Source organism: Solanum verrucosum, unplaced genomic scaffold, assembly GCF_900185275.1.
Source record: "Solanum verrucosum unplaced genomic scaffold, falcon-dt-bn FXZP01000049.1, whole genome shotgun sequence".
Lineage (NCBI taxonomy): Eukaryota > Viridiplantae > Streptophyta > Magnoliopsida > Solanales > Solanaceae > Solanum > Solanum verrucosum.
Genome location: NW_026020221.1, coordinates 7,055,114 through 7,069,555, shown reverse-complemented (window position 1 = coordinate 7,069,555; position 14,442 = coordinate 7,055,114). Strand labels below are relative to the sequence as shown.

At 27.8% G+C, this 14,442-nt stretch overlaps 2 protein-coding genes across 2 annotated transcripts; both read left to right on the top strand.

Moving 5' to 3' along the window:
• The first annotated feature begins 2,761 nt into the window (after positions 1–2,761).
• On the top strand, positions 2,762–6,010 carry LOC125831673 (endo-1,4-beta-xylanase 5-like). The gene is made up of 8 exons (XM_049510852.1): positions 2,762–2,906; positions 3,036–3,082; positions 3,211–3,433; positions 3,623–3,697; positions 3,834–3,922; positions 4,044–4,145; positions 4,537–5,313; positions 5,622–6,010. Exons 1-8 carry the CDS (start codon positions 2,798–2,800, stop codon positions 5,970–5,972), a joined length of 1,773 nt encoding a protein of 590 aa, XP_049366809.1. The 5' UTR covers positions 2,762–2,797; the 3' UTR covers positions 5,973–6,010.
• Positions 6,011–6,577: 567 nt separating this feature from the next.
• Positions 6,578–8,370, top strand: LOC125831245 (plasmodesmata-located protein 7-like). The gene is made up of 3 exons (XM_049510438.1): positions 6,578–7,322; positions 7,803–7,916; positions 8,350–8,370. Exons 1-3 carry the CDS (start codon positions 6,599–6,601, stop codon positions 8,355–8,357), a joined length of 846 nt encoding a protein of 281 aa, XP_049366395.1. The 5' UTR covers positions 6,578–6,598; the 3' UTR covers positions 8,358–8,370.
• Positions 8,371–14,442: the final 6,072 nt, after the last annotated feature.

The window sequence follows — 14,442 nt, the reverse complement described above, 5'->3', positions numbered from 1 at the left end:
TTTTCTAAACTTAGGAAGTTGAAGGGGACGTGCCTTTTTGTAGTGTGTAGGGCAACAATAGGATCATATATATAATAATTATTCAAAATTAAAATTTTACGTGACAAATTACTTGATGCAATCGTAATGATGATATCACAATTCTAATTAGGGTAAAGGATCAAATTTATTTTCACACAATGTGAAATGGGAGAGATTTGTCCCGCATTATAATAGTAGATGTTAAATACATATTCGTTGTTATTAGTTAAAGTTAAACTTATCTTTAAACTATGCGAAAAGGATATATTTGTCCTTATTTTTAGACGATTTTAAACCTAGGATAAATTTGAATCTTTCGTATAGTATTCAGGGGATAATCTTACCCTTTTGCATTGCCTAGTTCAATGATAAATTTGATCCTTTCTTATTATTTTGAGTTTTAAAATTATTATTTTTTGTTCCTCTTTTCTCTCTTTTCGTCACTACCTCTACCACCAATCGAGTTTTTTTAATTACAGTATTGAGTCGAGCTCAATCGAGATTGTACAGTATTAATTAGTTGTGCTGAGCCTGAATTGATTCTTTAATATTTAGTTATGTGTAGTGCTATGCTATTAAAAAAATTAAATTTATGATAAATTGATTTTAGAACATAAGGATTATTAATATAAATTGGTCCTTGCATTTAGCTTGACTGAATTATATATGACTGCTACAGAACTAAATTCAAATGACATTAACTTAATATTAAACACTAAATAGAACTTTCAAGTAAAAAATAAAAATAAAGCAACAACAAGTTTTAAAAAATTGTACAATGTTAATTTATTTGAACTTTTAAATTTAAAATATTACTTACATGTCGTTGTACCCAAAAAGTATCTTAAATAATAAAGTATATTAAAAAAATTAATTGCATTAAATTAATTAAAGAAGTACAAAATCATATATAATTATAATACATAATAATTCTTGAATTGACCCCTAACCAACTTAAATAAGATCAATGGATGAATTTTAATTTTATCATTATATGATCAAAATGAGCTAACCAAGCTTAATCGAGCTGTCTCAATGAGCTCGAGCTTTGACCGAGCTTAAATCGAGCTGAGTTGAGCCAATCGTGAGTAGGCTCGATCGACTATATGCTCAGTAAATATGTTAAATGACTTAAACATGCAATATAGAATACTATTTTAATGCATAACCACATAAATCATTCCTTCTGAAGACTATTTCCAATGTGGTTTTACCCATAGACTAGCTTTGAGAATTTTTTTATTTTTTTTTTAATTTTAAACTTTGAGAAATAATTATAGTATAGATCATGAACACTTTTCATGAAAATTCTGTCTATGTCATCAACAATTAGTGAGTAAGAATAGTTATGTTACTACTTAGGCTTTAGATGGTTAATAGCTAGGTATTCAAGTGGATCTAGAGAATTGATTACAAATTTATGTAAATTCTAATTTTTGTTCAAACTCTACATATTGTAATATTAATTTGAAATTGTCGTAAAAATACATAACTTTTAAATTCTAAATTACCCTAATTTCGGATATGTTAGTTAGCTTGTTTTTTTTAGTTTGTTAGAATCCAGATGTTCAATTAGTGGAGTTTGTTACACTTACTTTCTCATTATTTAACTTTCTTTGTTCTTTGCAGTTTTATTAATAATTTTATTTCTTTTTCAAGGGAGTTTTGTTTGTTGTGGACTAGGTTAAGGATAAGTGGCTGTTTCTGCAAATCAGAAAATATTGAAATAATGGTTACCTTTTAAAGATATGTAATCACTTTTTTTTTGGCAATGATAATTATTCGATATTTTATGACAAAAAACGAAGTAGTTTAAGACTTAGGTAGATGTGCATAATAAGGTAGATAATGTGTTAATTCTCTGTTGTTTTAATTTTCCTGGCACAGTTTAACTAGACACAAAATTTATTTTTTTTAAAAAAAAACTTTTGAAATTTATAATTTAAAATAAAATATAATAATTGTGTGACTATAATTACAAATCATCGAGCATATCCAAGAGAGCAAGAATAATGACACAAGTGATTGTTTTGTGGACGATTTTTCTTTTAACTGTGCAGGAATATGAGCAAAACACATGCATTCAAACACTCGCAAATGCTTGTTAATTGTTATAGTAGTTGTCCGTCCAGTAAGAAATTTGTGATGTTTTGCTAAGGTTAAAATAAAAAGTTTAAAATTAAGTTATTTTAAACATAGAAAGATATGATTATTTTTAGTGAAAACTAAAAATGATAGTGTGACACATAAAAATTGAACATTGAAAATACTATGAGAATTGGTTAAAATTCACTACCAATAAAAAAATTCACTTTGCCGTCCACGTATGTATTGAATCTGTTGATTAAAAACATATAATTTATGTTGTAGCTCACTTCTAGAAACAAAGGTTTTTCCATCGTAATCAGTGAAGAATTTATGTTACAGAACATAATTTTTCCATCAAACCAGCTCACTAGAAAAATACATGATAGAAAAATATATTTCATCAAAAAAAGTGAAAATCTTCCTGATTTTTTCGTATTATTATTATTTTTCTTTTCTCACTGATTCAATTCATATACCTGTCATGAGATTGTAATAATAGTTGTTGGAACATTTTCCAGTAGAAAACTAAATTAAGAAAATAATGATTTTTTAGTCGTAGATATGACGTCACCACATGAATGATGAGCAAACTTGGTTAAAATGATTAATAATTCAAGTGTAATATGTTTCCTCACATGAAACACCCAATTATGGAATTTTTTCTACCTATAAATAAGTCTCTCATTTTATGATAATTTCACAACATAGAATATTGAAATTTACAACTATGAATACCTTCAAGAGAGATAATGTTTTGTGTCACATTTTACTCTATTCTTGTTTCTTCCTTTGTGCAGGTTAATTTAATTTGTCTAATCTTTAATTTAATTCCCTTCTATCTCCATATATATATATAAAATATAAATTACATTCTCCTTCTTATTTTTTCCATTAATTATATTTATGACAATACTATATCTTTGCAGGATTTCCAGTGTATGCCATAGACTATGACTACCATTTCACTACAAAGGCATGTTTTATATTTACATTTATAATTTCCCTATCGAAAAAAAAGTATAAAAAAACAACGTGAATTATTGATATTTATGAAAAAATTGTTTGAATTAATCGATTTTTCGTGTTATATATATTTTGTAGTGTTTGGAAGAGCCTTTAAATCCACAATATAGTGGAGGAATTGCTAAAAATCCAGAAATAAATGATGGATTAAATGGATGGACATCATTTGGAAGTTCAAAAATTGAGACAAGAACATCAAAACAAGGCAATACCTTTATTGTTGCTTCACATAGAACACAACCAAATCATAGTTTTTCTCAAACAATTCATGTTGAGAAGGATACAATGTATACTATTTCAGGTACATTATTTGTTTCCCTTGTTAAGAAAATCAGTCAATTGACACCCCTTCGTTGGAAATTAGTTACAACGTAATTAACTTTTGTATATATACATACTACATGTTGAATTCACTAGGAATTTTTTTTTAATTTCATATTTTAACTCATGTTACTAAAAATTCTGGTTCTGTCACTGTTATTTTTTGTAGCATGGTTACAAGTGAGCCATGGAAAAGCTGATGTTGTAGCAATGATTAGAACACCAAATGGTGATATTCCCACAGGTTAGAGTTGTGACCCGTTATTTTACATATATTAGTCGATTTTTTATCGACCCAAGCAAAATTTGGACGAATTGAATTATGGTTCATTTTTTAATCCATTCAAATTTGACCCAATCTGCTCATTTGATGACTCTAGGTTGGGTTATTGCAAAATCTGGATGTTGGTCTATGTTGAAGGGTGGTTTTAATGGGAACTTTTCTGGCCCTGCTGAGTTATATTTTGAGGTTCAATTTATTACAATTTTATTATTATTCCATCTACTTTATATTAATGTTAAATGTTTTACATTTTTGTCTCTTTTTTTTTTTTTTTCGTTGATATTGACATTTATGGTTTTAATTTCAGAGCAAGGACATTAGTTCAGTTGAATTATGGGCAGATAGTATCTCTATTCAACCATTTACCTTGTTGGAATGGAAAGCTCATCAGGATCAAAGCATTGAGAAGGTCAATAAAATAACTTTCTTGAAATTTTATGTATATATATATATGGAGTGACGGTATAAAAAGTTGATGCTTGATCTTTATAAGATCACGTGTTCAAATCGTAGAATCAACCACTAATATTATATCCCCTTGGGGGTTCACTATACAACTACTAGAAAATCGCTCTTTAGGTCACATGTTAAAATCGTTGAATCAACCACTAAGGGGTACAAGATACACCTATTAGAAAATCGCTAATTTCTGACATAATCCATTGGGAATCCCTTAAGAATGAGTCAAATTTTGATGGGAGTTTAGTGTATCTGACTGTCGTTTTTATTAGAATTTGAAATCTTGTTATAATAAAAGTTCATTTTTTTTAATTGGGATATTATAAAAACGTAACATGCAGACTAGAAAGAGCAAGGTGAAGTTACAAGTTGTTGATCATCAAGGGCAACCAATATCCAATGCAACAATAATGATCAAACAAACAAGTTCTTCATTTCCAATTGGCAATGCTATGAGCTATCACATCTTAACCAATACAGGTTATCAAGATTGGTACAATCCAAGGTTCAAGCTAACAGTTTTCGAGAACGAAATGAAGTGGTGGGAAACTGAACCACTCCCTAACCAAGACGACTACCATTTAGCTGATGCCATGCTTCAATATGTCCAAAACCGGACCATATTACTCCGTGGACACAACATAGTTTGGGAAAATAGGGATATGTTACCTCAATGGGCAAAAGATCTACCACGTCCCTTGTTAGCAACCGCGATTGAAAGGAGATTTAACTCGTTGGTACCAAGATATCGTGACAAAGTTATACATTGGGATGTTGATAACGAAAACATGCATTTTTCGTATTTGGAGAGTCAAACAGGCGAAAATACAGTGTATTATTACAAGAAGGCTTATGATATGGATAAAGGTGCACTTTTGTTCTTGAATGAATGGGGTACAATTGAAAATCCTAATGATATTGTTGCAAGTCCAGCTAAATACTTAGCTAAAATTGAGGAATTTAGAACTTTGGGTTATAATGGACCTCTTGGAATTGGACTACAAGGACATTTTGATACTCCAACTATACCTTATATTAGAAGTGCACTTGATATACTTGCAACTGCAAATTTGCCAATTTGGATTACTGAGTTAGATGTTTCAAGCAGACCCCTTCAGGTAATAATTATTAATTAAAATCTCATCATTTTATTTTTTGAAGCTATCAAATTATATATACTATAGCCATGTATTTGATAGTACACAAAAAAAAAACTGGATTAAACTGTTGGTGGACCTGGGAATATGGGCCTAAGGTAAAGGAGTTTGATTGGAAGATCTGTGTCAAGGTATGAAAGTCGACCTTAGTGATCCGATAGAAGGGCCAATAAATGTTATCGCTAGGGATTATAACATGTGTTGATTATAGAATAAATATATATTGTCTGTGTACAGAAGTTAAACTCGTTGTGATTTTTGGAGTGCAGGCAGATTATTTGAGAGATATATTGGGGGAGCTTTATACACATCCAGGAGTACAAGGGATCATGTTTTGGTCACCATGGCAACCACAAGGATGTTTTAAAATGTGTTTAACTGATAATGATTTTAATAATTTGCCTACTGGGGATGTTGTGGATGATTTCATGAGGAGAATAAATCATCAAGGATTAATTAGCACTACTAATCATGATGGTTATGTTGAGACTTCATTATATCATGGAGATTATGAAGTCATAATTAAACATTCTGCAATTAAACATCAGTCATTTGCTCATAAAATTAATGTAGCAAAAGGCAAGGATAGTAGTACCCTAATCATGAAATTGTCTACTTAAATTTTAAGTTTTTGATGAATAAAATTGTCCCTTCATTTTCATCTTGACTTGTTTCATAATTTTACTTATTTTATTTTTTAGCATGTGTTGTTTCTTTGAATTCGATAAATAGAACTTCAGTAATCATTAAAAAGAATCGTAAACTAAAGGTGAATATATAAGCGAGTCCTTTAAAGTTTTACGATTTTTTCTTTTGATATTATTAAGACTTGTACATATTAAACAATTCTACGTCAATAACATCATCTAAAATATGTCTATTAAACCCCTCATAACTATGATATGGCAGATATGACAAATTCAAACAAAAAAAAAAAAACACTTGGCTTTTGATTCCAGCTAATAAAAAAAGAAGAAGTTTTATATTATTGCTATGAAAAGAAACTTTACTTGGTTAAGCAAAGTTACTCTCTTTTTACAAAATTTAAATAACATATGAAAAGGTTAAGAAAAAAGTGAAAAAGCATAGAATAGGCTGGCCCCTTTAATAAACTTTTATAAACAAATCTTTTTGCATGGGATTTGTTTATATAATATATACAAAACTTAAGAAGCAAGAACACAACCTTTGTACTGTACTTAAATACTCTCATTCTCCACACAAATACATCTCTCTCAATTTCAACATGGCCAAAAGACTCTATTTTCTTTTCACTCTCATAGCCATTATTTCCCTTTCTTTCTTCTCTCATTTTACCTTTTCGGATTCCTCGGTAGACGCTTTCGTCTACGGAGGATGTTCACAAATAAAATACACACCAAATTCACCATACGAATCGAATCTCAACTCCCTCTTAACATCCCTAGTAAACTCAGCAACATACTCATCGTACAACAAATTTAGTATCATGGGCTCAACGAAACAAGACATTTTATACGGGGTTTACCAATGTCGTGGCGATCTATCGATGCCCGATTGCGCCACTTGTGTAGCCAAAGCAGTGAGTTCAATTGGCAAACTTTGTTCACAAAATTGTGGTGGTGCATTGCAATTACAAGGATGTTTTGTTAAGTATGACAACACTTCATTTCTTGGTGTTGAGGACAAAACTTGTGTGTTGAATAAATGTGGGCTTTCTAATGGGCTTATTGATGGGAATTCTGTGGGCCGGGTTTTGACAAGTTTGAATGGGGCTGGTGGGCTTTTTAGAATTGGTGGGTCATTAGATGTACATGGTGTGGCCCAATGTGTTGGTGATTTGAGTATGGGCCAATGTCAAGATTGTTTATCGGAGGCGATCGGACGGTTGAAAAATGAGTGTGGCGGTGCGTCGTATGGTAATATGTTTTTGGGAAAGTGTTATGCTAGGTTTACTACGAGCGGAGATTTTGAATCCAAATCTAATCATGGTAAGAAAAATAATTAGTGATTCAACTTATATATACTGACAGATTGATAGAGTAAAGATTTTTAATGTTATTCATATAATTTCGGAAAAAATAACTAAATATACAACTTATTTTTATCATATTTTTAAAATTTCCTACCATTTGAAAAAAATTATAAAAATTCCCACTCTTTTCTATTATCGAATACATCACTTTGTATCGATCGGATACATCACTTTACGCGATGTATCGGGACGTACACAATGTAACGAGATGTTGAGTGATGTATCCGAACTCGAGACGCGATGTATCGGGACATTGAAGGATGTATCTGAAATCAGGATGCAATGCATCGGAACGTTTTGGGATGTATCTAGATTCCACCAAATTTAAGGTTTTTTTTTTTGTAATTTGAAAATGAATAGGAATATGATGTTTTTAGCTCTTAACACTATGCGATTTGTGTAAAATTTCTAATAACTTATCTATTAATAATTGCAGGTTCTCATCATTTTGAGAATGAGAAGACATTTGCACTTATCATTGGATTATTAGCTGGTGTTGCTCTTCTCATCATTTTCTTAACATTTTTAAGAAGAATATTTGGACGAAATGGTAAGAACTCACATTTTTATCATACTTTTTTCTAAAAAAATAATTATATATTTTTGAATATTATTCTCTTTTCAATTTGTAAAAGTGATGACAACAATTTATCAGCTTTCCCTTTTACCTTTTTACTTTTAGATTCTATTAAATTCATATACAATTGTTTGCTGAGTCAATCTACTAGAAAACAAGAAATTAATTAGCGATGGACAAAATTTCATAGACTAAACAAGTGAAAATCCTATGATAATCCCATTTAGTTATGAATTAGCAATGAAGTATAAGAAAATTGAATAAGCTAAAAGCTATTTAGCGACTGATCACTAGCTGAAAATTATTGAGAAATTTCATAGCTAATTTTATATTTTCTAATTTCTAATAGTAACTTCTTAGTAATGACGTTAATTGATTCTCTTTTTTTGTTTTTAACTTTTTGCAGGTAAATAAAGAATATACATACGTCAACTTGCATTCTTTATTTGAAATGAGGACTTTATGAGAGAAAGATGAATTATAGAGATGTGGACCATAAAGAAAAAAAGTTGAAAAGGGAGAAAGTCATGAACTTTAACAAAGTGACATTGTTTAGAAATTTGAATTGCATATGCTTTTGTGAAGTTTCATTTCATGTGAGACATTTGATTATTATAAAGTATATTTTTTGTTTCATATTTAAGCAATAACAAACGTAATTGAACTATATATCCTTTTTATCGTTTACGAATAATTATCCTAATCGGTAGAAGAGACGTCATATTTGAAGCTTATAGATTTGAAATTTTAATCCTTTTAAATAACTTATATATATATCGTTTATGAATAATTATCCTAACCGGTAGAAGAGACATCATATTTGAAGCTTATAGATTTGAAATTTTAATCCTTTTAAATAACACACATATATATATATATATATATATATATATATATATATATATATATATATATATATATATATATATATATTCAATGGATATTATATAAAATTTTAAACTAAAGTCATAGAATTCAACTGAATTTGTAATTGAGGCTCTAGCTTCGACCCTACTAATTTGTCTAATTGGAAACATTTTAGTTGGGAGTCATGTGTTTTGTTTTTTCTAAAAAAAATAAGAACAAGAAGAATTAGGCAAAGTTATATTCTCTTTGATGAGTTTATTCGATGTGAATTTAGATTAGTCTGGTCAAATAGTATTATTTTCTACTTCAACATTTGCTATACTTCATCTATTTTATTTTGTATGTCAATTTTTTCTTATTTTATTTGCGTAAAAGAGAATGATATTTTTAATACTTAATATCCTCTTTAATTATAATATTTACATGTTATATTTAAGATCAAAATATGATATATGATACAAATGTTTCATTTAAAATTATAAAATTATAAAATCTTTTTTATATTTTTAAATTTTGTGCCCAATTAAAAAACATAGTTAAAATAAGACGAAGAGAGTATTAAATATCTAATTTGAATTTGAACACCAAATGAATGAAAGAAAAGGTTTATTTTAGTCCACATGTAACACTTTGCTTCCCTTTGGTTTGACTATGAATCTATAATAGAAACATAATTAATAATATTGGAGTTAATATCTTAAAAAGTCACTCAAGTTTGAGAATTTATCTAATATAGTCATTAAACTTTATTTTGTATCAATAAAATCACTCAACTTTAACATTTGTATCAATAAAATCATTTAACTAAATTTAGCCTTAATTATTAATTTAATAGGATTAACACACTAAACCAACATTTTACCCGTGATATATCCCACCTAGGAGCCCTTATTTGTTGGTTATAATTTAAAGTCTTAAACCTAACCTAGCAGTGAATATTGAGCAGTTTGATAAACAAATTAGTTAGCGCTTTACACAGGAATTTTTTTTTCTTTTTTCGTAGTTATTTTTATGCTATGTATACATTTATTAATGAAGTTTAATTACAAAATTTCCACTGTGAATGAGACGTGACAGCCATAATTATTAATGTATTCGCTTAATTTAATAGGATTACCACACTAAATCAACACTTTACCCGTGATATATATCCAACCCAAGAGACCTTTATTTGTTGCTTAATTAAATGCATAATAATTAAATTCCATTAATGTATACTTGGCATAAAAAAATACTATTTTGTGATATAAAAAATAATTCAATGATAAATTTAGTTAAGTGATTTTATTTATACAAAAGTTTAAGTTGAATGATTTTTTTGATACAAAAGTGTAAGTTGAGTGATTTTATTGATACAAAACAAAGTTCAATGACTTTGCTAGATAAATTCTCAAAATTGAGTGACCTTTTGAGATATTAACTCATATATTGCTATCCAAATTATAGTCTAAACTCCATAAAATTTTCTCCAACGAAATTAGACCACAATAAAAAACGATGAAGAACTCCTCTTAAAGTCTGTAAAAGATGTGAAACTTTTTTTAAAAAACCGTACAAGATTTGAATCAAATAAAAGATATATATTATATTATGTAAGAATATTATTTGGCAATACAAAAAAAAGTTTTTAAAATCAAAAAAATCAAACATCATTAGAGAAAATCCTTTTTAGATTTTGCTAGAAGTGAAAGTTCTCTCAAACAGTGTTTCGTGAAAAATCAATTTAGAAAAAACTGTTTTTTTCTTCTTTTCAACTTAATTTTACTCTCACAACTTGTTCCAACCGTAGCTTTTGGCACAAAACATAATTGCATATAAGTTGAAATCGAACGAATAATATAATTTTTGACTTACATATCATATCAAAATTGAAATAAAAGAAAAGACAATAATTCCTTTTATCCTTTGAAATTTATTTGAATAAAACGTAAAATCAAACGAAGAGTCGAAATAGGAAAAGTTACAGAAATTCCACCTTTGAGTTTACTTATTACCATTATCCCCTATAAGTTTTACAAATTTTCAAAATCCCTCATTTTCGCGCATTAGATTAGTGTATCTCGCGCATCAGATTAATGTATCATCACTTATATTATTGTATCTCGCGCATCAGATTAGTGTATCATGTATAAAATGTACATCAGATTAGTCGATCATGTATAAAATATAATGTATCTTACTTAACGATTAATGTATCAACGCTTATATTATTGTATCCGTTTGATGGATTTCTGTAATTATAAACTTTTAAGGGATAAATTGTAATTTTACCTTAAAAGTATGTGATTTCTCTAATTTGTCCAAATAAATATTATTCTTATCTTATCAATAAAAATAAATAAAGATAGATATTAAATTTATACACTCCCCCAAAAGAAACTAATCATTATTGGAGTAATTATATTATCCTACCTTTCTCTATGTATTAACCAATTACCAATAATACAACAAATCAAAAGAGTTATAAGTCGGTGGCTTTAACACAATGGAATGGACAAATAAAATGGAGTACATGTTAGCTTTTTATGGACTAAATTAAAGTGATATTTTTCCAATTACTTACTACCATAAAGTTTACGAATCATTATGTATATTCTCTTTTCTATTGCATATATCCATGCATGAGCTTTAATGCATATATATACTTATAGACAAAGAAACATTTCGAAGTAGTGTAGAGTCAGAATTTAAAGTTTATGAATTTTGAATTTGAACTTTTTAAAGTTATTGAGCTCTAGCTAGATTAATAATCTATATATATTCAATATTTTTCAAGAGAATACAAAATTTGAATCGAATTTACGAAATTTAACTGAATATATATCTGACACTCTAGCTTCGCGCTTTCTCAATACATGAGTACTGAATCAGATGTCTAGTTGTAATTTCAATCATGGTTATAAAGCCATGTCTTTATGCTATTGTATGCTGACTAATTATTTTTATCAAAATATAAGTCACTCTTCAAAGTTGTAAAGTTTAATGGAGAGTGTCTAAGGTCCACACATTTAGGGCATGTTTGGAAGGACACCCTGGTAATTGAATTTGGTGTAATTGGTGTAATTACACTATTTTGTCCAGTTTGGAAGGACATGTAATTACTTGGTCAGCAGGTAATTGGTGTAATTGATAGGGGGTAATTAAACTCTACAATTCACAGGCAGAGACTGTGAATTGCTGGTAATTACATGGTGTAATTACCACTTGATTACTTTTTAATTTCTTTTTTTTCCTATTTTTATTTTTTTGTTTTAATTTTTTTTACTTCTATTACTTTAAGTTTTTTTTATTCATTTATTATTCTAAAAAATTGTAAACGTTTATTTTTTATTTTATATTATTATATTTCATTTTCTTCTTGTTCTCAACCTTACTTTACGTGATTCTATGTAATTTTCTCGTATTATCTATTTCTTTATGCCATGCTTATTTTCTCATTAGCATAATTTTATTAGTATTCTAATTTTTAAATTAAAATAGAATTTATTGTTAAGTAAGGTTATAGATTTACGTTTTCTTTATTAAGAAAAAATAAAAATAAATCATATTTATTGCTATGTTGAAATTTGTTATAAGAGTATTATGTTAAATTTTTTGTTTTGAATTTATAACTTATGTTATATTTTCAGTTTCATTTGTTTTAGTAATATTGAATTTACATTGCATGTCATTTTTTAATTAGACTTGATAGATTATATTTTTCTCAAACATTTAATAATTTATGACATTTTATTTATATATTATTCTTTTTATCAAACATGCACTTCACGATATTCGTAGAAACTTCATACTTTTAGTTGTTACAATCAATTCAATTGAAATATATTAATTTGAAAAAATATAAATCAATTATTTTTTCATAATATTAGTTACAAAAAATATGTTTATTAATTAATATATTTTCAAAAAAGAATATATATCTTAAATATTTAATTTAATGTCATTTATAAAGTTTCTTATTTGTCTAGTATAAATTTTAAATAATTAATTTTTATTTTTAAAATTTATTATAATTTTATAATTACAATTGTGCATCCAAACTGAACATGTGTAATTACACTATGGCATCCAAACGGGACATGTGTAATTACACTGTGGCAACCAAACAGGTCAGTGTAATTACTAGACTGGTAATTATTACCCTAGTAATTACACCAATTCCAATTACTAAGTGGCTTTCCAAACAGACCCTTAGTCAAATATTAAAGGTGAGTGACTTATTCAATTTTTCAGGAAAATATTTCCATAAAATTTTGTGGGATCCTATGACATGCATAATCAATCGTGAAGGAGTGGAAAAGGATGTATAAGAAATATTTTAGATTGAACTTAATTTTTTTTAGGATAAATTCGAGTTATCTGAATAATAATTTTTAATACTCCTTTTGTCAATTTATGTGACACTTTTCGAATTTCGAGATTCAAACAAGTTTATCTTTGACCGAATATTTTTCATATATTTTTAAATATTTTGAATTTTCAATTATTATGAATTATAGTACTTTTTACGTAGTTTATAAATGTATAAATTTCATTTCAAAAATTTTGAAGATTCCATGTGTAAATTTCCGGTCAAACTTGAACTGTTTGACTCTCGAAAAATGAAAAAGTACCACATAAATTGAGACAGAGGGAATAATAATTTAGAGGTGAAGATCCTTACTATAATTTTTGTACTATGATATTCACTATAGTTAGAATAATTATAATTATATTAATAGTTATATTGATATTTATTTTTAGTCTCAAATTTGTGTAAATACTTCCATTTTTGCTCTTCTTACTCTTATTCAACTCTAAGAGTATTTTAGTGATGGATTCTATAAGAACAGACTATCTTATTTGATCAGAATACCTAGCAATAAGCTTTTATACTTTTTGTTATTACAATATTTTTGAACAAGTTCCTGAATATTAAATATAATAAAGGTTTACTTATGATCTATTAATATATTGATAATAGTAATGATATTGATAGTTTCAATACTATAGTGATGATTTCCATTGCGTCTTTGATATGGGGCTGGAACTACTAACTGAGATGAATGAGCTAATTATGAATATTATATTATTATGAAAATAGATTGATTTTGTATCATCCTTCAAATTAGTAAAAACAATATTTCCTTGCATAATATAAATCCCAAGACATTTATGAATCGTGATGTGAATAAGTCGAATCATGATTTTGGTAGTAATTGTTGTGTTTTTCGTAGACACTAACATTAAATCAAAAGTATTTTTAGCAGCAATTAAGTAGCAATAATAGTTTAACTGTCACTAAATATGTATTTTTCGAGGTAATAACTTAATTGGGCTGCTAAATGTGTATCTTTAGAAGCCATCACTAGTGACAATTAAATTATAGTACTATTTGTAAATGCTACTAAAGCCTATAGTGACATCGTATCTAATGATAATTAACTAATGACAATAAAGAAGAATATAGCTTTTCCGATCTCACTAGGACTATACTGAGTATGTTATTGTTGAAATTCAAGGAATCATGAGCTACAATAGTACTATTTTCTTCTTTTTTTTTGATGCTAAGTAAAGATTCAGGATGGAAAAAGATGAAATCTATTACTCCCTCCGTTTCAAAAAGATTGGTCTGGTTTGACTTGGCATAAAG